The sequence below is a fragment of the Parasteatoda tepidariorum genome, chromosome 9 (genome assembly GCF_043381705.1).
Source record: "Parasteatoda tepidariorum isolate YZ-2023 chromosome 9, CAS_Ptep_4.0, whole genome shotgun sequence".
NCBI classification, from domain to species: Eukaryota; Metazoa; Arthropoda; class Arachnida; order Araneae; family Theridiidae; genus Parasteatoda; species Parasteatoda tepidariorum.
The window spans coordinates 887384-913475 of record NC_092212.1 but is presented as its reverse complement, the minus strand read 5'-3'; the positions used below and the strand labels follow the sequence as shown (position 1 = coordinate 913475).

The following is a 26092-nucleotide window of genomic DNA, read 5'->3' as shown; positions in this document are numbered from 1 at the left end:
ATATTGATACTTATACTTATTTCCAGCTATTATCTATATTCAATTAAATAAAGTGATTTTGATTTATTTAATTTTATTTAACGTAAATATTCACGATTAAAATTTAATGGTGAGAATGTTGCTGATAATTTCTAAATCAATTTCCTCTTATCACTTCTTTCAATTTTGCAAAAATACAGAAACCTTATGCAAGTCAAATCATATTTAAAAAATAACATTTTATTAAGACCAAATAGTTTAGTAACAATGACGCAAAAAATGTAATCTGCTTTGTTTCTCTTCTTTCAAAATATTTTCTTTCTATTTTTTAGAAATTCTATACCATAAGAACAGAAAGTGATTATCCTTCGGCAATTCCATTATTTGTTTTAAGAGATTTAAGAAAATCAGAAAAGTGATTAAAAATAACAATCCTTAAGTGTTCCTTAAAAAATTTGGAAATAACCGCTGCTTTGATGTCACGCCTTGTTTTAGGCGAGAGCAATTTTTTAACGTTGTTTAAACATCAAATTAACCTCATTTTATAGAAATACTCAAAAAAGTACCTTAATTAATGGTTTTAAATGGTTAAGATAGAGCGTTCGCCATCCATTGAGGTGGACCGGATTCAAATCCCAGCGATGTCTGGTCGATACGAATTCCGCATACGGCTTGCACCTACCACAGTGCTGACATAAAATATCCTCAGGGGTAGACGGATCATGCGTTATAGTCCCTTTGCCGTCAGGCTAACCGTGAGAGGTTCCCGTGCTCTTTCTCTACATGTAACGCAAATGCGGGTTAGTTCCATCAAAGAGTCCTCCACGAAAGCAAATTTCTCCCAATACTTGTTCCAGGAGTTCCTTTGTTTTCTGGATTGGGTTCAAAGCAAAGCTACGGCGTTGAACAGTAGTAGTCATAAACTCAAAAATTCTGTGAGCTGTTCATCGACAGTTATAAAGTAAAATAAAAAATAGTTAAAGTGATCCATTTCAAGAACAAGTTACTTCTTTATGAAGTGAGTTCGTCTTCCAGATTTTTTTTCTTCTTTAATTATGTAAAAATTTTTGATAAATCACTACTGCGTGGCGATATAACGATTTATAGTAAAATATCGATATTACTTAGACATCATGAAACCAATATTTAAAAAAAGTATTCTCATTTCATTACAGTGCTTTACAATATATATCGAATATCATATCATTTTCTAATTCAATTATATCGTGATCAGTATCGACAACGATATATTCCGAACATGAAATGTCGGAATGCATTCTGACATAATATCCTGAATAGTATCGATAACGATAGTTATCACAAAGACGATATAATGATCTTTATAGAAACGATATATAAGAATGCGAAAATATCGAAAGCATGAGGATAATTATCGAACGCGATGTTATCGTGAATGTTGTTAAGTTTCACTTTACTAATAAAAGTTTGACTAAATTAACTAATGTTGTTTAGATGAATTGGAAAAATCAATTAATGTATCAAAATTTCAATAATAAATTAATATTTCTTTACTGTATATTGTAATATTCAAATTTCGATAACCCCAAACACAGCAAGTCACATAATACACATGTAATGAAATACTCCTTTTTCTTTTCAAAAATTCATCGTTGTTTATTTACAGAATTCAAAGCCAAAATGATGAACTATGAAATATTGCTAAAATAAAACACGATAAACAAAATATTTTGTACACAATAATCATGTAAAATTTTTTGTACAAGTAAATGGATGCGTGACTGGAATTATTGTTTTTAAAGAAAAATGTTATGGCACAATACAGAGGCCGATGACACATAAGAATTGTCCCTAAGAGAATAAATAGTTGCCTCATTAAATGAAAGCATGCAGCAGAGTTCCCTTTACACTGCACTTTATATTTACAGTCAAAGTATAGTAAAAGAAATATCACAGACAAACATTTGGATTTGAACCAAAGATTAGACAACAGCAGATATATGTCGTATACACCGGGATCTATGCTGACTGTTTATGCTGACTAACCGGCTAAGTTGACGACGTAACTTGTCGGAATGAAGGGAGGTAAGGGTCCCACGAAAGGTGTCCGGACTTTCACCGCTGGCTTGGGTTTCATGTCCGGCACCATTGTCCTGGTCTTAATGATGTGAAAACCTGAAGCATCGGCCATGTATTCTACAACCCTCAGTGCACCGGATGGTTCGACATAGCCGTAGCGTCCTTTCACTTTTCCATCCGCACCTCTCTCTTCCTGACGAAAAGACTGATTGGGACCGGATCCGGTATCATAGCCAAATTTGTAGGTGCCCGGACCGGCAAAGTTCTGGATATTGTAGTGGGCTTTGGTACCGGCAGGAATGGGCACCACTCTTCCATAGATTCCAGCTGTGGTGCTTCGCCTGGATATGACAGCTGTTTCGGCGAAGTACACGGTCACCAGTAGAAACAATGCCTGAAACAAAAGAATTCAACAGCATTAAATAAAGTAAGTTAAGTATAGCGTAAGTAGTTTTGCTTTTGACAGTACACTGTAATTAATAACATCCTTTTTTTTGTTTTGTTTTTCTTCACAGCACAGTTGAGACTTCGTTTCTAATGAACGAAGTTTTGCTGCTGAAAGTAATTTAAGGCATATTATGGTCCATATTAAATACTGTAAGAATGAACGTAGTTTAACTGTAGTATAATGTAAAAATTTTTGATGCTGTTATAACTTCGTTTAAATTGCCAGAAAGAACGGAGTGTTGTTACTGATGTTAATATATGATAGCAGAAACCTTCGAGGTTTGAATGTAGTTTTGTTGTTGACTGTAGTATGGAGAAAACACTGAAACTAGAGTGAGTAAATATGAAACATGGAACAGAGTATAGTAAAGAATAAAATGCGTGGTAGACAGCACTGTATCTTAACAGAATAAAAATAATGTAGTTACAAAAAAAAATATTTTTACTTTAGACATTAAAGCAAGAAACAGTATAAAAGTAGTCAAACTCAGTATTAAGTGTAGCATTAATGTAATTCAACAAAGTCATCAGAATTAAGTGTGTCATTAATGTAATTCAACAGAATAAAAAATTAAACTGCTAATTTTATTCCTGTAAAATGGGAATAAAATTATTTTCAATGTTTTATAAAAGTCTCCTGCAGCAGACATTGAACTTGAACTTGTCGTGAAATCAATATCAGTTCGTTATTCTATGTTTAACCTAATGTCGTTTGTTGCTTCAATGTTGTTTAATGTGTCAATGTTGTTAATTTATGTCTGTTTTGACCTGAAAAAGAATCTATATTTATATTTTCTCATAATAATTATATCTATCTCTCTATATATATGCATGTACAGCGCAATATACAAAAAGAAAAGAAAAAAAAAAAAAGAGAAGAAAATTATTTAAAATAAAAATCTCTCTATTCGCACTTTAATTTCAATATGCGCTTTGGTTTTCATATCTGGCAATCTTATTACGAAAATATTTTAAATAATTTCTGAAAATTGTCCCGTTGATGTAAATTTATTTGAATTCTCTACTCGCTGTATGGATTTCGTTTCATGTTTTGTTCTGTTTTTTCGTTGCATTTTATTTTCTGCTTTTATATATCTTTTTCTTTGAATCTTGATATTTAATACTTAATGTGTTCTATTCTATTTTGTTTAGAAAAAAAAGAATGTTTTTTTTTAGTGCTCCTCATACTATTGTATTGATATATTTCGCCTATGGCTACATTGATACAATATTGGAAAGCACTCGTTTTTGCGGATATAATCATGTGAGCTGATGATGAGATAATATCTTTTTTCCCCCCGGATTTTTATTAATAAAAAAATCTCGTTTTTCATTATTTTATAATTTTTCTATGTTTCCTCTACATTTTGAACTTATAAGTTTTACATGCTTGCAGCTTATGCGCAGTGAATAAAACGTATTGTTTTTCTTAGTTTTTCTCTTTTTTCCTTTTTGTATTTATTTATTGAGATATGTTTTAGTGATCCTATTTGATGAAGCTTTAGCGCTTAATATTATCTAATAACTTACTCTCGTTTTCCTTTTGTTTCCGTTTTTATTTCGTTTTTCCAATTTCGTGCGTTTGGGACGTTGAGCCTATTTTTATGGATTTAAACAGCTATAACAATTTAGTCCCTGGTTAAAAATATGTTCAATATTTAAATTATTCTGCACGTTGTAACCGGTACGAAGAGCCTAATTCAGAGGATCGACATCCTGCTACTCTGAAAGTAAAAGATTTTTGAATTATATTCAATACCTGAAGTCTTTTAATAAAAGATTGCCCTAATATTGACAAAAAACGTGTAATTCATAATAACGATAGCTCCAAATTTGTTTGTAAATGTTATTTGTATGTTAACCTGTGGTTTTTGTAATATGAAATATGTTACGCAAACCAGTTACTCTCTTAATATTTGAATTGATCAACACCGTTCAGATATAAACAATAAAAAAATTATCAATAACTTGGAATTGAGTCATTTTAGCGAGCATAATTTTAACAGTGTCAAAATTTATATTTCAGATATAGTAGACGATTTTAATTTAAGACAACAAAAAGAAACTTACTACATGGTTTTATAAAAAACAATTTTGCTGTATGGGCAAAACGATACCTTCCAACATACACAGATTAACTTTAATAACTCCTCAACTTATTCACTTTTTCATATTAAAGATAAGCGTACAAATCGAGGTAAACGGGGTTCAAGAACTAATAGAAACTCTCTTAATAGTGACAAATTAATTACAAATTTCATTTCTAATAAGGAAAAAGATTTTAATAATCATCATAATATTAAACAAATGAAAGATTTTGTTTTCTCCCTTAAGAATAATGATGTCTGTAAGCTTCAAGATCTTATTATTAACTATTCTTCTATTAATTTACACTTCCAAATTCTTTCTTTTGATTCTGTAAAAGCTAAAATGAGTAAAATAGTTCCAATTAAAAAGAAAAATTTAGATAATTTATATTTCATATTTAACTTTTAAAACCCTATTTTCGATAAGATCAAATTTCATAATATATTTGTAAATTTAAAAGTTTTATTTCCATCAAAAGATTTTAACATAATTAAAAGCTTTAAATATAATGAATCTCTTGGTTGAGCTATATTAAATTATAATAATATTAGCAAAAATTTAGGGAGGATTAATTTATCCGATTATGAAAGTATGTGAAGGAGAGAAATATTTTGATTTCGTTGATAAACATATTATTATTGGTAATTTAAATATTATAGAAAACGTAGAACTTAGGAATTTAATGATAAAAGACACAAAATTTAGACCTATTTACCATACATCAATTAATAAAATTCTAAAATACTTAATGATCTTAATAGTTTTTGTTTGAAGATATCAAATAGATTCTCTTTTTTTTTAGGTATGTTAACAGATTAGAAAAGGGCTATTTATTATTATTTTAAAAACTTTGTTTTCAATAATGAGGAAAATTTAAATAACAGTAGGAATTCAACGAATTTTTTAAAAATTGTTCAATCAATTAAGAAACTACAAAAAATCTTTATAATTATCCCCATAGACAAAGCTAAGCATAATTATGCAATCTTCTGTAAAAAATTCTATGTTGTACTTTTCAATATGGAGTTGAAAAATAGCAAAAATTCCAAGCTTAGTAATTTAAATAATAATAATACCATTAAAAAAATTTTAGTTTTATATGAGAGGTTAAAAATTAAAATTAGCAATATACAATTTCCTTACTTAATTATCAGTCCTAAATTTCATAAAATTCTGTAAATTTTAGAACAATCACATGAGGGGGTCTAATACTTTCCTAACTACTTAAATAAAAGTATTAATAATATTATTAACGAAGGTTTTCCTTGGATTATCACTAATAATCAAACTATTTTAGAATTTATTAAACATAATAAAATTTATTCTATTGCGACTTTTGATTTCCAGGATCTTTTCAATAGCATTCCCCTTTCTAAAGTAAAAAATATTCTTTTGAATTATTATTACGATTCTAAAAATAACCTTAATTATGATTTTGATTATTGGGAAATTATAATTAATTTTTGTCTTTTTAATAATAATCTTTACAATGGAAAAGATATTTTTCTTCAAATACCACAAGGATCTAATTTTCATCTCTCTTAGCTAACTTATTCTTGCACTATTAAGGAGAAAAAAAATTATACTCGTAATATTAAATTTGTTTTTAGATTTATTGATGATTTAATTATCTTTAATTTTCAAGATTACACAGTTTTATTAAATAAGGACGTAATCATGATGATAATATTATTTTCAATTTTTTGGATTTTCGTATTATAAAAGAAGTAAATATCTGCTTTGTTGATTTATACGACAAAAGGAATGGTTTTAATTTTAATATAAATAAACTAATTACTTGGAATTCTAATGTTTCTAATAACATCTATTTAAACACCATATTTAATCATATGAACAGAGTTAATCAAAAGAATATATAGTAATGTATATTTACTAAAAATAAAATCGACAAACTCTTTCAAAATTTGATAAAAAAAAAACACAATGGATACCCAACTAAAGTAATTAAATTCTATATAAAATCATTGAGTTAATTGTATGTTGTTGTAAATAAGTTTACTAAAAACTTTTTTTCTGATTTATATAATTTTTACTTTGTGCAAATACATTTCGGGCAAATCCGTGGCTGAAAATATCAGCAAAACATGCGATTTTTGCTTATTTCTCTCTCTCTTTTTTATTTAAATGAAAGTTAATTTTCTAAAATTATTTAAATTGTATACTAAAATATCAACCTTATTAATTATAAACTTCTTTAAATTATCCAGTATAATATTACCTTGCGCACATCCATTTTTGGACCCATCCTTGGTAACGAACAAATCAAACGCGCTTCGATACTGCAGTCAGTAAGCGCTCTATAAATCCCTCAATATGCGCTGCTGTTTTCATATTTTGTAATCTGGCAATCTAATTACGAAAATATTTTGAATCATTCTCGAAAATTGTCCCGTTCATGAAAGTTTATTTGAATTCGCTATTCACTTTATAGATTTCGTTTTATGTTTTGTTCTGGTTTTTCTTTACATTTTATTTTCCGTTTTTACGCGATATTTATTACTTAAAATGTTCTGTTCTATTTTGTTTCTAAAAAAAAAAATATTTTTTTTTTGAGTGCTCCTCACGCTATTGTATTGATATACTTTGCTTTGGCTATATTGATATTGTATTAGAAAGCTGTCCTTTTTTCGGATACGATCGTGTGAGCCGATGAAGAGGTTATATCCTTTTTTTTGAGATTTTTATTAAAATTTTTTTCAATAGTCATCTTTTCCTCGTTTTTTTATTATTTTGTAATTTTTCCATGTTCCTCTACACTTTGAATTTAACACTTAATGGATTCAAGCAAATTTACAATGAACCATAATTCAAAGTTAGTTTCGATATTGGGTATACTTTGTGCTATAAAGACTAGAGCAAAAGAAAAAAAAAGTTTAATAATGAACATATATATTGTAATATGAAATATGTTGNATTAAAAAAATTAAGCTGATTCATTATTTTTTGAGTTAATACTCAACGCCTTGATCTACTTTTTTCCCCGCCCACAGCCATCTTCTGTTCACGGCATTTTTTTAAAACTCCCACGTCATAAGAATCGCCAATGAATTCAAATAATTATAATAATAATTCATATTTATAGCAGAAATGCATACATTCGTTGAATCGTTGGTGAATGCTGTGAACTATAATATTATTCAGATATGCATGCATCGATAAAAATTATGTGTATAATTTTAGAGAAAGAGAGAGGCGCTGTCATCTTTGGATTACATTCATTACTTTTTAGTAATTGACAACTGTGAAGTGTTCTTCTCGATGCTTGAAAATCGCCCTTATGGTCATGAGTTAATTTGTGTTAAACAAAGCTTCCAGAACGAGAAATTACTAATTTTGCGCTTTCCTTTGATTTCTTCATGTAAATGAACCTATGAGTATCAGTGAGACGTTAATAGTATTTCAATTGTTATAATAATATTAAACACAGAGTTAAATCTCTTTGCTCCAACAACAATGGTTGTATGTTTGGTATAATTGTGCGCATGAACATTGATCGTTCTCTTTAACGAGTTAGCCCGAGGCGTTATGAATGTGCTGGTGGCTTCAACTTTAAAATCATAAAATGATGTGATTTACTTTAAAGTGCAATAATGATTATTAAAATGGTAAAATAACGAATAAATGATTTTTTTTTTAGCTCCAACTTGATTTATTTCACTTTCAATAATACAAAGCAAAAACAATTAGAAAAGCATATTTTTATGCACATTGGCATTATTGAAGTGGATTTTTTTGATGTAAAACAAATATTAACTAAAAGGAATCGACGCGAATAATTCATTTAATTGATAATGACAATCAGGTTTTCATGATAAACGGGAGGTAATGTAAGACTTTTATGGCTGTAATAGGCTTTCAGGGTTTATGTATGTTATCATGAAGAAACTGAAATCAAGAGAATGTCAAATTTCACCGGTGAATATCTAAAATTACATAGTCGCTTTGGTGAATGTCCGAAATATTTGTTATATCTGATTTGATATTAAGTTATTCGTTGATTCAATGTTTTAATATCTGTTGAGGATATATTAGGAGAAACATCAGTGTTCGAAGTGCCGGTTAAATGCATACTGGGCAGTGGCACTTAAAAAAACCCTTTGATGTAGGGCATACCGGGCAGTGAAAAACCTTTAAAAAACATCAGTGTAGGCAGTGGCACTTAACTAGGCTTAGGAAAACCTAAAAATGCTGGGCATAGAGCGATTGTAAACGAATTAAAAATTATTGGAAAGACGTGGAGAGAGTCAAAATATTTGGTCACAAATAGAATGATAGAAGCCTTATGTTTCAATTCGGAGTAAAGAGGAATATGTATCATCTGGTTAGGTGAGCTGCAGCGAATAGTGGGCTTAACCACCTAGTTTACACTAAAACCACTAATACGTCATCTTTTTTTTTTCTTCTCCAAAAGCACTCTTATTCCACTTTAAAAATAAAGGTTCAAATAATATTTGTGCAATTCTTATATTCTCAAATTTTACATCAGAAAAATGAAGAAATAAACTTTTGATTTACTAATTCGATACAAACAGTTTTTAAATCCTTTCGCTATTTTCAGTCGTATGACAGTATTAAACGCAACTCAGTTACAGTTTACATTTCATTTACATGTAAACTAATAATTATTGAATGGATGCACTATGTTTCTGTATTCAAACAGTAGGCGAGAACAAGACTTATTGCAATCAGCCGAAGCGAATTCAGACTCACTGAAAGTTTTACACATTTTCCAATAAGTCTAAAAACATTAATTGATTTCTGTAAAAATGAAATATACTGAAAATTTTTTCAATAATTTGGTGCAATACTAATTTAATTGTTGGCGATATTTGCAAACAGCCGGATTCCCCTAGGGGACCCATACGGAGTCTCGGTGGATCAGGTGATCGAGGGATGCGAACTCTGCTCCCGGCTCGCATCGACTACAGTGCTGACGTAAAAATATCCTCACTGGTAGATGGATCATGGGTTAGAATCCCTCTGGCTAACTATGGAAGATTTTCGGGGTTTTTCTCTCCGTGTGATGTAAATGTGGGTTCGATACTTCTAAAACGAGGGCTAGATTATCCCAATGCTTCAACTAGGAAGTCTTATGGGTTGTGATAAAATTTCAGGGCTATAAAGATGAAAATCGATAACTGTAAGGTCAAAAATGAGATAGCTGTTTAATACCGGTTATGAAATAAAACCATTCTTACAATAGATGTATTGCTTCCGAACGATAGGTTGCACAGTTTAGAACAGTGTTTCCCAACCTTTTTTGTACCATGCCCCACCTAAGCCTTTCTAAAATTCTCATGCCCCCCTATGTAACATATACATAATTTTTAATATTAAAAGATCGAATTGTTCACTTAAGAAACTTAGGAAATTGTTAGCGAAACAAAGTAAGTAAATTTTCAGAACATATAATGAAGAACTAAAATTCAAATTCGAAATAATTTTAAGATTCTTTATACAGATTAAGTCTTTATAAAGATTTTTCTATAATAATTTAATATTTTAATTTAGTGAGATTCTTGCCCTTGATGCTCGCTGCACGTAGATTTTATCTTAGGTTCCAATATGGTTAGCTTCAGTCTCAAGTCTCGCCGTTGTGTTATATCCAGACGATTTCCTTTTTTTTACCAATGAAATCATTTACAGCACTAAATCCACATTCAGCTAAATATGAAGATTGTATCGGTAACAATAGTTTTCTTGCACATTTGATTGAATTTGGGTATTTGTTTTCTGTTTCCTCACGAAGCCATGCCATCACTCCTTTCATCTTAAATAAAGTTTTAATTGACTCATCATTTTGCATTTCTGCAAATTTTTCTTAATATACTTGATATATCAGACAAATCTACTAACATGGACTGCAACATCCATGTTGGAAAATAAATTTGCTTTAAATCAGAATATCTTTCTTTTAAATCAGCCGATAGAATTTTCAGATGATAGACAATAACAAGTANAGGGGGCCCCTCAAATGTTGGGGGCCCCGGGCACGTGCCCCGAATGCCCTCCTGTAAATCAGTCCCTGCTGACATAACTCAATAAGGGTAATGAAGCCAAATATCTTCGCTATTGCATCAACAAGAGTTTTATTTGTTCCTTGAAGTTTCTTATTTAATATATTCAGTTTTTCAAAGATATTTGCTAAATAACTCATAAATGCTTTACCATCGACTGTAAACAGATACTTCCTTTCAGGTTTGTCGCTTAAAAAATCCCTAAGTCACATAATATTTATTGACCGCAATTATTTAAGAATTTGCTTTTTTCTTTCGATTTTGTCACCGAAATCTCGCATTGCATTTAAATAGCCCAGAGCAAAAGGTTTAAACTCATGTCGAGTTCATTTTTGAATTGCCCCCCTTTACAATCAAATTGCCCCCCGGTGGGGCGTGGGCCCCACGTTGGGAAACACTGGTTTAGAATAAACCTTACCATAAATAATATTATATTAAAATCTATCTAAAGCTAGCAGAGAGTGTATATGTTCATTTACCTCAACACAAATGCACAATTCTGAACCGATCTGCATTCATGTTGGTGTTCAAAGACACGGTGCACCTGTCTCATTTAAAACTCTCTCCAAATATTGGTTCACGATACCAAAGTAGGAGTTTTCCATAGTGCTTGATAAATATTTTATGAGTACTTCGCTCGACTCTAATATCTCAAAAATGAGTTATATCGCACGTTCTTATGAATTATTCGTTCCTATCTTAGATAATCTCAACTAAAATCAATCTTGACAATCAATCTCGTAACGTATGGGAATGCTGACGTCACAAAAATTGAATTTGTAAAGCTATATGAAACCTTCTTATATGGATATTCAAGCTTTTAAAACGTGTTTCAGTAAACTTAATGAGTGGAAACTCAGAAATATTAAAAAGCCATATTTTAAGAATATGGTAAATTCTGAATGTGACATTTTAAATAATACCATATATATAGTTTATCTTTGTTTTAGTGAGTGCAAAACTAAAAACGGATCACCCTTAATAACTTTTGCTTTAAGGATCATATCTTCACGTTCTAGGACTCTTTACTGAAGATTGTTTTTTGCAAGGAATTATCTTTTTATAAATGAATTTTATACTTGCGTTTAAAAGGTTTTCAATTAGCTTAAAAACTTCCCGAGATATAGCGAAATACGCAAAACGTAAAATTAATATTTAGAGGTCCAAATTTTGGATCGCTCTCATGACCAAACTATTGGGACCTTTTTTACCCCGATTGCGGCTCTATATTTTTTTTTGGCAGAAATCCGTATTCGTCGAAAAAAAGATATGTTTATTCAGAAAAAGTGTGTTTTTGTGTGAGTTTTCGTAATTTGAAATATCGTCTGCACCAATTACTTAGCTTATTTGAAATCGCTTTCTCGAACCCTTAAGATTGAGTCCCAGAGCGTGGAGATCCCATCATTAGATCAAAAGTTATTCAGGGTGGTTGTTTTTATTATTTTTCTTATTTTCCTCATTGTACTTCTAAATGTAATAGTATGAAGCCGCACCGCAATAGATTACAAAGAAAAGAAAAGTTTGTCTATCATTTGTCATGAATGCGCTGGATGGTGATATTAGCGTATTTATCCATTTTGGAGGGTGTTAAATTTTTTTTTCTCCACAGTACCTATATTATGTACCTAGTCATAATATTTTCTCATTATCACAATACTAATATCAGAAGTATATAATACCCACTTCATTAAGAATTATGGGTGTCAACGTGTTCTATATACTTATAACTTAACGGTAAACTTAAAACTCATAACTTAACTTATACGGTTTATAAGCCGCAAAAAATCCCATTGGGTGATTTTTTACGGCCTTTGAAATAAGTACCGATATTAGTTTGTTTTCTAAAAATGATTATAAAAATAGTAGGGTCGTTTCTAATCAGTTTTGTGAACTACAGTCAACTCATTTTGGTGATAGGTACAAATTGAAATATAAAAAAAATGTATCAAAATGCTAAATAATTTAGAAAATATGATTATTCGTGTATTAAAACTTAAAATACTGCTATTGATGCCAATGATGCTTAATTAATTTTGTAAATAAGTACAAATTAAAATGTAAATATACATTTTGTTCGAAAAAGCTAAATTAGTGAGAAAAAAAGTACTTATTCATTTGGGAAAACCATAAAAAACGGCCTATGGCGCCATGGATACTTCATTAATTTTATATTGGTTACTACTGTTATTATGTTAATTGATATTTTTAAATAAGTGCTAAATATGCTAATATTGATACCAATTGGAAATAGATTACAATTAATCTTTATTTTGAAGGAATGAACTTCTTAAAACATGTTTTGCTTCATTTGATATCTTAAAACCACCGAGAAAAGCAAAAAATTATAAAAATAAAACAATATTGGAAATTGTTTGCGTCTTTCAGTTCTGTGCGTGAGTGTTGATTAATTCTGATCATTTACTGTTTTCACAGGTGCATTTAATATATTTTCGTCAAGTTTTGCAATCATAAAGAAAATCCAAAATTGGGTTGGCTGTTCAACTACGGTTATAAAATAAAATAAAATTATAATGAAAAGAATATTTTTTTACTTGATTTAGAAAAAATTCAAAAATCTCATGTTTTCTTCGATTATTTGCAATTTCAAAAATGTTTAACTAAATCTGTTCGTGATAGTTCAACGAGAATTGAAACATGTTTTTCTAATTTTAGAAACAAAAATCAGGTTGTTTATTTTCATTGCAATAAATGATTAAAAAGTGAATGCATTCAATAAAATCCTTAACATGATTTCAATGTTGTTGAACATACATTATTTTAAATCGTATTTTTAGTATAAATGTTTGATCATAAATTATGAATTAATTTAAATATAGCTTTGAGGAATAACAACAGTACGGTGATAAATATTTAACAAATTGCGAACTTATTAAAAGATACAACGTTAGAAATAAATTATTAAAAATTTGATACACGTCGTACTAAATTAAATCTTCACGATCATAGTCCTCTAACTTGATGACGGGGTACTAGGGTTCAATTTGAACGGTTGCACAGTTGAAAATTTAATATACCTTATTGCATCGAATCAGAGCCCGATTATAGTTCAAGATATCGATTTTACGGATTCAAGTTGAACTGATTTTCTAAGAATGGAGAATGCGTAATAAATACAGATGACAACCAAAAATTCAGAACTGTATTTTTTTATTAAACGTGTTCATGCCATAATACTCTATTTAGAGTAGAAACAAAACTATAGGGTCCAAAGCTTTTTTTAAAAAACAATCTGCAAACTTTTATTTATTTTTCGAATAGGAATTAAAGGAATTAGAATTAGTAAATGAAAGAGGTGTGTACCGCGAAGGAAACTTTGAAATATTTGACGTTCAAATTGACGTGATGAAAAATGTCAAGTAACTGCCAGCACTTAAGACTACATAACTTATCCCCCAAAAAATGTTTCTGTTTTCTGAATTTGCTTAAATCAGTTTCAATCTTGGATTATATTATTTCGACAGTTCTTTATATAATTATAAAACTGGGTTTGAGTATACTCTTTTATGATAAATATTGCTAAATTCCAAATACTTTAATTTCGTAAAACATTAATTAAAATGTTTTCTTTCCCTTTATTGCCTATCAGTTTTCGTTAAATAACTTAAAATTTAATATTGTTGTTCAAATTAGATTGCAATTTCCACTTTGAGTAGAAGCCTATTCTTACCAAAGTGGTTTTTTTTTCCACTATGAAAGATATTTGAAATCACAAATTTAACTTAACACTTAATAGATTAAAACAAATTTACATTGAACCAAGTTTCGATATTGGGTATACTTAGTACTATAAAGACTAGAGCAAAAAGAATTTTTTTTTTTATAAAGCACAAATGAAAGTACAGAAATGAGCAAAACTGTACCATTTCCATATATATATATATATATATAGTGCTTTATTCAATTTTTTTTTCTTTTTTCATTATTCTGTAATTTCCATGTTTTCTCTACATTCTGAACTTCTCTCTCCCTCTATTTCGATATTTTTTGCTTTGGTTATTATCAAGGAAAATAGTTATGATTGTTTTAGATGAAGTTTATATTTTGTTGAAGAGGCTTGATTAGCGTATACCGTAAGTTGAAAATGTTGATGAGTACAAGTTTGGTTTCGATTCCACTGGTTGAAGAGGTTGGATGTTCTTACCCTAAGTTTGAGAAGGTCTATGAATTTATCATTCGTTGAAGAGAATGTTGATTGGTATTATTCCAGTCTGATGTAGGCAAGCAATTATTTAACAAAAATCATAGATTGTTTAATAAAGAATCAAATTATAATAAATAAAAATGTTTTGTTTTTGAAATTTATGTGTAACCATATGGAGCTCCAAAGTAAAAAAATGATTCATGCGTATTAATTAATAAATGGCATGGTTGGTGCTGCTGCAGGGCCAAGCAAGTGTAATGTTAGCACAGTTTTCGCCAAGGAAAATCGGGAGAAATCATAGAGAATTTTAATGAAATTAAAACATTAGCAACCCTATAACGCGGTTTTCAAATTCTATGCTAATATGTTAGGCAGAAGTAGAGGGAATCTCTAAAAATAGATTTTCATTCTGTACTCAATTCAAGGTGGTGGTATAAAAAGATGACAGATATATTACTGATTTCTATTGAATGAAAAAGGATTTTTTAAATGATAGGAAATATGTTCTGCATATTTCAGTTACAGTAATACAATATTCGAAAGCACTCTTTTTCGCGGATATAATCGTGTTAGAGGAGGACGAGATTATATAGGGTCCTTATTTTGTTTTTTCGTTTTTTTTTTAAATTATAATTTTTCGTTGCTTTTTTGTATTTTTAACTTATTTAATGGGTTCTATGTATTTTCAGCTTACGCGGACTAAATAAAACTTATTATGTATAGATATTATATGCCTACAAACATGCGTATATAATATATACCTACATCGTTATATATTGTACATACCTACATACATACACATATATTATTATTATTATTGTTTTGCAATTATGGAATTGTATTTTTTATATGCGAAATATTTTAACAAAACAAATTTTCATGGAAAGAGTTGAACGGGACAAAATAAGTAAGTGATATTCTATTCTTCCTAACATTTTGCGGATTATTCACGGAAATTGTTTTTTTCTCGCGGCTGTTGCGTTACTCAATTCCTCGAATAATCGGGATTTAACTGTACCAAGAATTAACAATAGCTTGAAGCCAAGAAGGCACAAGTTCGAATTCAAAATCAAACATTAGAACACAACAAAATGTTTAATTTTATCCGAAAAGAAATAATGTATATTTCCTTATTAAACGATATTTTCCTTTTTTATTCATGAATTTACTTCGAAAATTTTTAAAGATAGAAAAACGTGATGTTTCGAGTACAAGCTAAAGGACTGGACAGTGAGCTGGACCATAGTGTGTAACAATCACATTTGTTCTATTTATTGCAGTATTTCTCAGAAAAAGGCTTATTTTTTAAAACAAATAACATAGTAATTATTTTTTTGTTTTTGTAAAAGGAAATGCTTTTGCATTCAGATGAAACAAATAAAATAATTTCTTATATTGAAGTTTATATCGGATAATATTTTCAAATATTTTTTATTTTTTTTTCCCCGACACTTTGAATAAAAACGTATAAAATATTAGCTTCACTTCCGAGTTTTAATTGTAAAAGATCGACAAAAATATTCATAAACAAAACATCGATAAAGTTCTAAAGAGAATTAAACTAATTATAATGATAATAATTCGAGTGAATTGTATCAATTATTCGATGAATAATAAACGCTGTATCATTTGATGACATTTCATCAACTCAAACATGGTTTTGTATTTTAATTTATTTCACAAAATGCTTTAAATTTCACATAAAATTTACATTATATCAACTATTTTAACTTTAAAGATTACTATCTTTTATTAATATTCTTGATTCAATATTTATTTTCTTTCTACATCTGTATTATACTTTTGATTTTATTAAATAGTGAAGTAATTTTGAATAATTATGCAATACTAGGGTGCTTGCTTTTATCGTCAAGAACGAAAATGATCGTATAGCAATATTCCTTTTCGATGATCAACACATGATTACATCAAATTTAAAAACAATGCAATAATTATGATTTTAGGCGATAATTATATTTTTATACTATAATTAAAAAACGAATTTAATGTTTTTTTTTGGAGATAATCATATAGTTGCATAAAATTTAAAACCTCGCTAAGTATTTTTCACCAAGTAGAAAATTTATAGCAATAGTGTGAAAAGCTAATTCTTAATAGAGTTTTTAAAATTTAAATAATTTAGTATTTATTGTTTAGTATTCATAGTCGTTAATAAAACAGATGTTTCTTTTGACTAATTTACAATAAATATCCAAAACTGTAATCTTATTTCGTTGTGAATTAATGCCCTGGCTCTAAGACTTGGACTATTTACAAATTTTAAGTCAATTAACTGAAATTGTGAGATTTTTTTTATATATATAATTATTATGCCTGAAAATTTCTTTTAAAATGTTCTACGAAAATTTAATTTCTTTGGCTCGTACATGATGTGTTAAATTTTCGTCATAGTTACGAGCAATTTTTTTCATAAATCAAACGTTAAAATGTAGATTGCTATCGGAGAGTCTTGATTCTTTTTTTTTTCTTCTCGTAACTAAAATAGAATTTGATGTACTAATTGTTTTTTACATAAAGGCTTATATTATTATAAGTTTGCTTTTAATACATTAAAATACTTTGTTTCATATAATTTTAGAGCAATAAATAATTTTCTTCTTATTTTTATATTTTAAATTGCTATTTTATATTCTAATGGTTATTTTTAGCACATTGAAAGTTTTTGAATCTTACACTTAATTTTAAAAAACAAAAGAACAAACAAACAGATATCTTATTATTATAGCATTTTTTTATTAATTAATTTAAAAAATAAACATCTATTTTTTGTTTCATATTAACCCGAATTGAAATTTAGTATTATTTCCATAAGGTTTTTAGTTTTCGATATTTAGTTTTATACATAACATTAATATGTAAATTAATACCAAGCCACAACAAGTATATAATTGGTTAACATTTCTTAGGTATTTTTTTCAGTTAAAGCTAATTGCAAATGTTCTTCTCATTATAATTACAATCAAGTGTTATCTATGTTTTAATTTGTAAAGCTATTTTCAAACATTATATGATTTTCGAATCAAAGTTATTTCCAAATATTATATACGTTCTGCAAATGAAAATTATTTTCAAATATATTTGTTCTTCCGATTAAAATTGTTTTCAATTGTTATATATGTCTTTACAATTAAAATTATTTGAAAATATTAAATATCCACTGCATATTAAAAATTAAATATGTTCTTCCGATTAAAATTATTCGCAATTATTACATATGTTCTTAAAATCCTTCGCAAATACCTTTGTGGGGGAAAAGACCGATTTTTCCACGTTATTGAATTACTCAAAATGCAACAACAGATAATGATCCAATCGCCATTTTTGTTAAAAATGGACAAAAACCATTCTTTCCCTCTCGTCTTCAAATATTTAACCAATAAATAAATGTTTAATAATAATTTAAATACTAAAACAGTTACATTGAACAGGGATAGCACTATATTATTTTTAATTTGTGTTAGTTGCGAGTTAATAAATTTAGTTTAATTATTTTAAAAAAGAAAGAAATTACTTTAAAATACTCTAAATTATTTGAAAATACAAGGAAAAGAAAATAATGACGAAACATGAGAAAAATTCTTAAGCAGCACTTATGGTTGGATTATTATAACTTTTAAATGCATCAATTTCTATGAAATTTTATGAAAATTCGACAAGTATTCTTAAACCAGTATTTATTATTTTTTTTAATTATGTCATATCCTTCTTATGAAAGATTTAAGAGAGCTATTAATGGAATTTTTTCTGAACATTTTTGTGAAATTAGAATAAAAAATTCTTGTAAAAATTGGATTTGAAAGTCGGAGCTCAAATAAAATATCAAATTCTAATAATTAAAGAAACGAAATACATAAAAACATTTATAACAATCTATTAATATGTTTTCAATATCAAAAAAAGAAATCAATGCGTGGCTTTAAATGAACTCTTAATCAATAAAGCATTAGGAAATAAAGCAATAAAGATCTTATAAACAAAAAAATTGCTTTCACTAATATTATATATATAGCTTTTATATATATATATATATATACATAGCTAAGCTTATAATAATATTTTACCGCAATTAAAATAAATTATATACGAGCTTAAGAACATTGAATAAAAACTATTAGAGCTTCAAATTGGGAATAAATAAATAAATTCTAATCACCACTTACCCGACACCACATGTTTACCGACGATAAATTAACCGCACAATTAGTTATATCCGTGGGTGCGAAGTCTTTGTCTTTTGGGTTTGCGTAATACCAGTCACGGTTAAGAACATAGAAACATATGCAAATGCCATTAAAGGAAAAAGAACTGTTCCAGACTAGAGCACGCGCAGGTATGTTTGTCCATCGTACCATACCGAATGATCAGCGAGGAGGTGTGGGGGAGGGGGAGTCAGCCACTTTTTTTATGTTTGAACCCGCGGTTTACGGGGTCACGGCATTAACGTGAGAAGTTTTCTCTTTGATCCCCCTCCCCCGAAAAACCACGTTCACTCGTTATTTTTTTTTTTACTTTCAAACCTCCCCCGATCGTGATCTTTTGTTTCTTTGCCCCCCCCCTCCCATCTTTTCTGACTTTCGCGTTCATTTCCGAATGTTTTAAAGCTCACCGCGGCTGTCGCTCATCAGTTAGTTGAAATAATTAAGGGACCATTCACAAATTTAAATAATCGGATGAAATCCGTTTCACTCTGTTCTGTCCGAAATGTGTGAGGAATGAGCGAGCAACACATTTTCTGCCTACTCAAACAGGGTCGAGGTAAATTAAATCTTATTATCAATCTGAACGTGAACACGTTAGTTAGAGTACGCACCGTACTATGGTTTAAAGTACCAATATTATGGTTTAGCAGTGAACCGATTTTTTCTGAAAATGTACTTTGAGATTTTGAAATGGGATTCTTTTATTAAATAATTTGTTAAAAATACCAACTTTTTGTATGATAATATTTCAAAGCGATTTTTTCGTTACTTTTAATGTTCAACATTTTCATAAGGTCGTCAGTTTATCTGGGTCGTTCGAATTTCGGAAATAAATGTTATCTTTGTTGTAGAGCCTTAAGAGTGAAACTAAGTCGCATTTGCATTTCATAAATGTGAAACACACGCACAAAAACCTCTGCCGTTAATGGTGCTTAAACCTTGCCTTCGTATACCGCCTTTTTATATCATCACTAGCTGAATACTCGTCCTCAGGGAGAAAAAAAAAATTAAACTATTTATCAAACAGAACAACACTACTAAATAATGCATAAAAACCGAAAGACCAACATAATTAATAAAGCTAAAATTATTCCATTTTGTCCCTGCCGATGGCTTTACGTTATTAGTTTAAGCAAAACATGATTTTTTTCTTATAGTTCATTCCATCAAAATAACGATTAACTGTATTCAATATCTTTTGGAATGATATTACTGCGCAAGTACAACATGTACTAAATTTTCCTACATTTGTATATTTCATATTGATTAAAAGTGTTCCAATTACCATAATTCCAAAAGTACCAGTTACCAACATTAATTAACCACCAGTGGCATCAATTATAGTATGGTAACTTTTAATATTTCTCCTATGTTCTATTCTTAATTAATTTTGCACTACAAAACTTATTTTTTTAAAATTTCAATTAATACCTATTACCAAAATTAATTATACCAGCACCATTAGCGTCAATAATAGTATGTCGATTTTTTACGTTTTACCTTAACTAATTTTAACTATTTCCCCATTAATTTTGCTTTTTAGTACACAGCTTATAGTTTCATTTTAATTCATGCCCCATTATTACAGTTAATTAGGTATTATTGACTTCAGAAATAGTAGGGCGATTTTCAATTTCCTACTAAATAAATCAGCAATGCTTTTCCATTATTTTTGTTTTTAATAAGTGTTTTTTTCAGTTATAGTACTTATTACTTATTACCAAAATTAATCAAGAATCATTGGTGTCTAAAATAGAATAACGAGTTTTTGTTGTTATTCTTGACGAACTACTGGCATTTCTTCATTAATTATGCTTTTAAGTACATAGCCTATAATTTTTATTTTAGTTATTACTTATTACCAAATTAATGAAGCATCACAGACGTAAATAATAGTGTGGGGATTCACTTGGCTTCTCCTACATGAATCAGTCTAATTTATCCCTTAATTTTTCTCTTCAGTATATATCAGGGATGGCGAACCAATGGCACGCGTGCCATTTATTGCACGCGACACAATATTTTGGGCACTGCACCCGATCACAATTGTTGCTACACTATGAATTGTTATTACACAAATGTTTATGAAGCATGTGCAACAATTAAACTGAAATTCACGAAAAACAAACAAAATAATAAACAATTATTGATAATAAAATTAAAAATTAATACTAAAAAAAACAATAACCGTAAAAAACAAGCTAACAATAAATAACCAGAAAAAAAAATCATCAGTCTTGCCTAAACTAACATCTTACAACCTAATATAAGTTATTTGTCATCTAATCTGCAACAACAGAAGTCATACTGATGTTATTTTAAGTTGAATTACGTGTATAACTGAGACATTGCAAAATGATCTTTTTCTTTTTTCAATGTAAATAAAGAGTTTTGAGTTGATAGTATTTAGTATTATTATTTTCCCAATAATCACGAAGTCAAAAAAATTTGACGGCACGTCTATGACCTCATTAAGCAATTTTTTAGAGAGAATGGTACGTTGGTGTATAAAGGTTCGCCACCCCTGGTATATATTATCTTATTTTTTAATTCCAATTAGTACTTTTTGCCAAAATAAATCAAGCATCATTGACATTAATAATGTATGGCAATTTTTTATATTTCGCCTAAATGATTTAGTTTTTTTTCTCCACATGATTTAGTCAAAATTTATCCCTTAATTTTGCTTTTATAAATTTTTTTATTTTATTTCAACTATTGTTGATATTAAATTGTTTAGTTTGGTAGCAATGGGTTTTAAAAATAATTAGATACAAAAAATAAATAAATAAATAAACACGTGGTTTCATTTTAATTATTTAATACGTATATCACACGAGAGAAAAATATCAGCAATCGTAAACGTAACCTCCACTCTAAAGGCAACTTCGCAGTTCGGAGCCCAAACGGTTGCTCGTAATAGGGTTACCATTTTTTTGTAACTTTCTTGTTACATTTGGCTAATATATATGACCACTTACCCGACACCACATGTTTACCGACGATAAATTAACCGCACAATTAGTTATATCCGTGGGTGCGAAGTCTTTGTCTTTTGGGTTTGCGTAATACCAGTCACGGTTAAGAACATAGAAACATATGCAAATGCCATTAAAGGAAAAAGAACTGTTCCAGACTAGAGCACGCGCAGGTATGTTTGTCCATCGTACCATACCGAATGATCAGCGAGGAGGTGTGGGGGAGGGGGAGTCAGCCACTTTTTTTATGTTTGAACCCGCGGTTTACGGGGTCACGGCATTAACGTGAGAAGTTTTCTCTTTGATCCCCCTCCCCCGAAAAACCACGTTCACTCGTTATTTTTTTTTTTACTTTCANAGTAGTGCTAAAAAGCGTCCCACCCGATTTCACTGAAGAGGAGATCACAGAAGACCTCTTGAGACATAACCTACCAGTTACTAAGGTAACACAACTTAAAAAAAGACAAGGCGAATATAAGCGCAAACTGCCCATCTTCATAGTCGATTTAAATAAACTAGGAGACTATAAGGAAATCTATAATATCAGATCAATTCTTAACACCAACATTAGAGTTGAAGATTATAAAAAATCAGATAGACCAACACAGTGCCACAGATGTCAGGCGTTCTTCCATGGCCAGACCAATTGCAAACACTCGCCTAAATGCGTTAAATGCGCTGGCGACCACTTAACAAAGGACTGCCCCAACGAGCATACTAAACCCAAATGCTGCAACTGTAATGACGAACATACAGCCAACGCACAAAAATGCGACAAATATAAAGAAGCAGTCAAAAAAATACAAAATCAGTTCTACAAAAGTAAATCATATGACTTCAAAAGGAATGTTGTTACGAGAAGTAGCGAATACCCAAAAACATACGCTAGCGCCCTGAGCAGCAACCCAGAAAACGAGGAACTCAACCTTGAGAAATTACTACTTAAAGCCATTGAGGCTTCTAACAACCTCCACAGTCTTATTACTAGAGTCAGTGCCCAAACTTACAACACTGAGAAAAACAAAGGAAACCCCAGTGAAAATTATGGACAGAAATAAAACAATTTTGCTAAGTATCATTCTCTGGAACGCTAATAATATGACTACAAAAATGGCAGAGTTAATTGACTTTGTCGCTGAACACACCCCTGATGTTATAGCCATTACAGAGACACACGCCAAGCCCAATCAAAGACTCAACCTACCTATGTATAATGCCTATAGGTGTGATCGCACAACGCACAACGGTGGCGGCACAGCGATCTACGTCTCAAAATGTATTAACTCTTCTTTATACAATGCTAATACCAAAGACCTCATAGATGAAACATCAGTAATTATTCAACTAGCAAATAAAGATATTAAGATCACCTCACTCTACAACCCCCCCAACAATGAACTGAAGGAGTCATATTTTAAGGAACTTTTTGATAACAATATGGACACCATTATTTTAGGAGACTTCAATGCAAAAAACATCATATGGGGCTGTAATACAAATAATAGACAAGGCATAAGACTCCATATCATTGTCAAAAATTTGGGCCTAACAATATATGCGCCAACAGACCCCACGCATTATCCATATAAGCATAACTGCAGACCAGATATCTTGGATATCATGATGACTAACATGCCTCCGGCATTTGCACTTAATGTTATCAATGACCTCAGCAGCGATCACCTGCCTGTATTGATTAATACTAACCTACAAATTAATGAGCAAACTATTAAGAAAAAGAATACAGATTGGCTGCTCTACCACAATATCCTAAATTTGAAACTTAAGAGGCCAAATGAAATAAAATCTAACGATGATATTGATACTGCAATCGACAACTTAAACACTAATATGCAAAATGCTTTATCAGACGCCACCACGGTGAAAGTTAAAAATCTGAACAACTTCAAACTCCCATGGCAAATCAAAGAAAAAATAAGAGTCAAGAATAAACTGATAAAGTATTATAAAAGGACTTCCAATCCAAGTTATAAGACCGAGGTAAACAGACTAAAAAAAATCATCACAGAGGAATGCTCAAAATATCGAAACACCCAATGGAATGATAAGGTTGCATCACTAAATAAAGACGACAACTCAATTTGGAGGATGGCAAGAGCTCTTAGGAAAACTCCACAAACAAATCTTCCCCTTAAAAATTCCAACAACATTGCTTACACTGATGCAGATAAAGCAGAGGTTTTCGCGAATACAATGTATGAGCAATTCAACCTAAATAACGAACCATCATGCCCTATTAATGACTACTTTGTTGAGATTGAGAATACTTATAATGACATCATGTCCAACATCCCTAATACTAGTGATAACGAGCCAACCAATGACAATGAAATTATTAATATTATCAAAAAACTAAAAAACAAAAAGGCTCCTGGGCATGATAGTATTACTAATGAAATGATCAAGAATGCTCCACCTACTATTATCCCCATCCTTACTGAGATTTTTAATGCCTGCCTAAATAACTGTTATTTCCCAAACATGTGGAAAAAATCGGATATAATACTCTTCCCGAAACCAGGGAAAGATGCCTCTAATCCCAACAATCACAGGCCTATTAGCCTACTGCCCTCACTTTCTAAAATACTGGAGAACGTTATCAAAAATAGACTGCAACAATATTTACATAACCTACCGGATCAACAATACGGTTTTAGAGCCAACCTTTCTACTACAAAACAAGTCATTAACTTAATGGAATTCATTAGTAATGGTAAATTTAAAAAGGAGACAATGGCCCTTATCCTACTCGACGTCGCGAAAGCGTTCAATCGAGTATGGCATAAGGGTCTTATTGTCAAATTAAACGAGATGAATTTCTCAAAGAGCCTACTCTCCCTTTTTAATGCATATCTAAATGAACGTTATTTTAGAATTAAAATAAACAACACTTATTCTGATTATAAACTTATCAGAGCGGGAGTACCGCAGGGGTCCATACTTGGACCGATTCTTTACATTCTGTTCACTGCAGACTTTCCTGTTAATAACAACAACCTCAATGAACTAGTCGCACTATACGCAGATGACACTGCTATAGTCACCAAATCACTAAACACTAATAGAGCTATTGAGCTCCTACAAAATAAATTGAAAATAGTGGAAAACTGGTGCTCCAAATGGAGGATAAAGCTTCACCCAGACAAGAGTCAGTACATGATAATGCACAGTAAAATAAAATTCGAGACTATCCCAAATATCAAACTTTTTAGTGTGGACATAGCACCAATTAAACAGGTTAAATATCTGAGTATTACCATTTCTTTCAACCTCAGCTGGAGTAAGCATATAGATGATGTTATCAGGAGAGGTAGAGGTGCGTTTTTCGCCCTATACGCAATTTTAAACAAAAACTCCAAGCTTGATATTAACAATAAAAGAACCATTTACCTTCAAATTATTAGACCGATTCTGACCTACGGCAGTCCAGCCTTAACAACACTAACTAATAATCTAAAGAAAAAACTTTCAAATCTTGAAGGCAAGCTCATTAGAACAATGTTGGGAGCCCCAAGGGCTATCAGCAACACATCTCTTAAAAACGACTTAAAAATTGAGGATATTAATCAATACATGGCTAGGATCAATGCAAAATTCTATAAAAAAGCAAAGGAGTGCAACAACGCAAATTTTAATAAAATCTTTGATTTAGATATCATGCGAGATAATATCAGCTTTAGCCCACTGACCGCATTTTTAACATCGGACTGTTTGATATCAAAATACTACAACTAATACACCACACACAAACAAACACAGTTCCACCACCAGCACTGTGACAAACCCGGTGAAGGAGCAACCCTTCTTGAAGGGTCCGATCTGGGGGAGTCACAGAGCTGATTAAATTTTATTATAGTGAGCAACCCGGCACGAGCGGTGATCACCGGGACGGCCGGGTCACTATTCTAACAGAGGGACACAATCTATGTATATATCTTGTAAATATTATGTAAATACACTGTAAATATGTTTTATATACCTGTTTTACTGTTATTATATTGCACACTTAATCTAACGATCTAACTTTGATCAATTATTAATGCCTACTCATTTATGTTATGTTCATGACTTCATACTAGTACTTGACAATGGAGACCTCTC

At 30.2% G+C, this 26092-nt stretch overlaps 2 protein-coding genes across 2 annotated transcripts; one reads left to right on the top strand and one right to left on the bottom strand.

The window, feature by feature from the left end:
• Positions 1–1587: 1587 nt before the first annotated feature.
• On the bottom strand, positions 1588–19150 carry LOC107444659 (uncharacterized). The gene is made up of 2 exons (XM_016058869.3): positions 18954–19150; positions 1588–2431 (listed from the first exon to the last, which is right to left on the bottom strand). Exons 1-2 carry the CDS (start codon positions 19143–19145, stop codon positions 2000–2002), a joined length of 624 nt encoding a protein of 207 aa, XP_015914355.2. The 5' UTR covers positions 19146–19150; the 3' UTR covers positions 1588–1999.
• Positions 19151–19505: 355 nt separating this feature from the next.
• LOC139426424 (uncharacterized) lies at positions 19506–23028 on the top strand. Its single transcript, XM_071185285.1, has 2 exons — positions 19506–19548; positions 22334–23028. The coding sequence occupies exons 1-2, from the start codon at positions 19506–19508 to the stop codon at positions 23026–23028; spliced, it is 738 nt and encodes a 245-aa protein (XP_071041386.1).
• The last annotated feature ends 3064 nt before the right edge of the window (positions 23029–26092 follow it).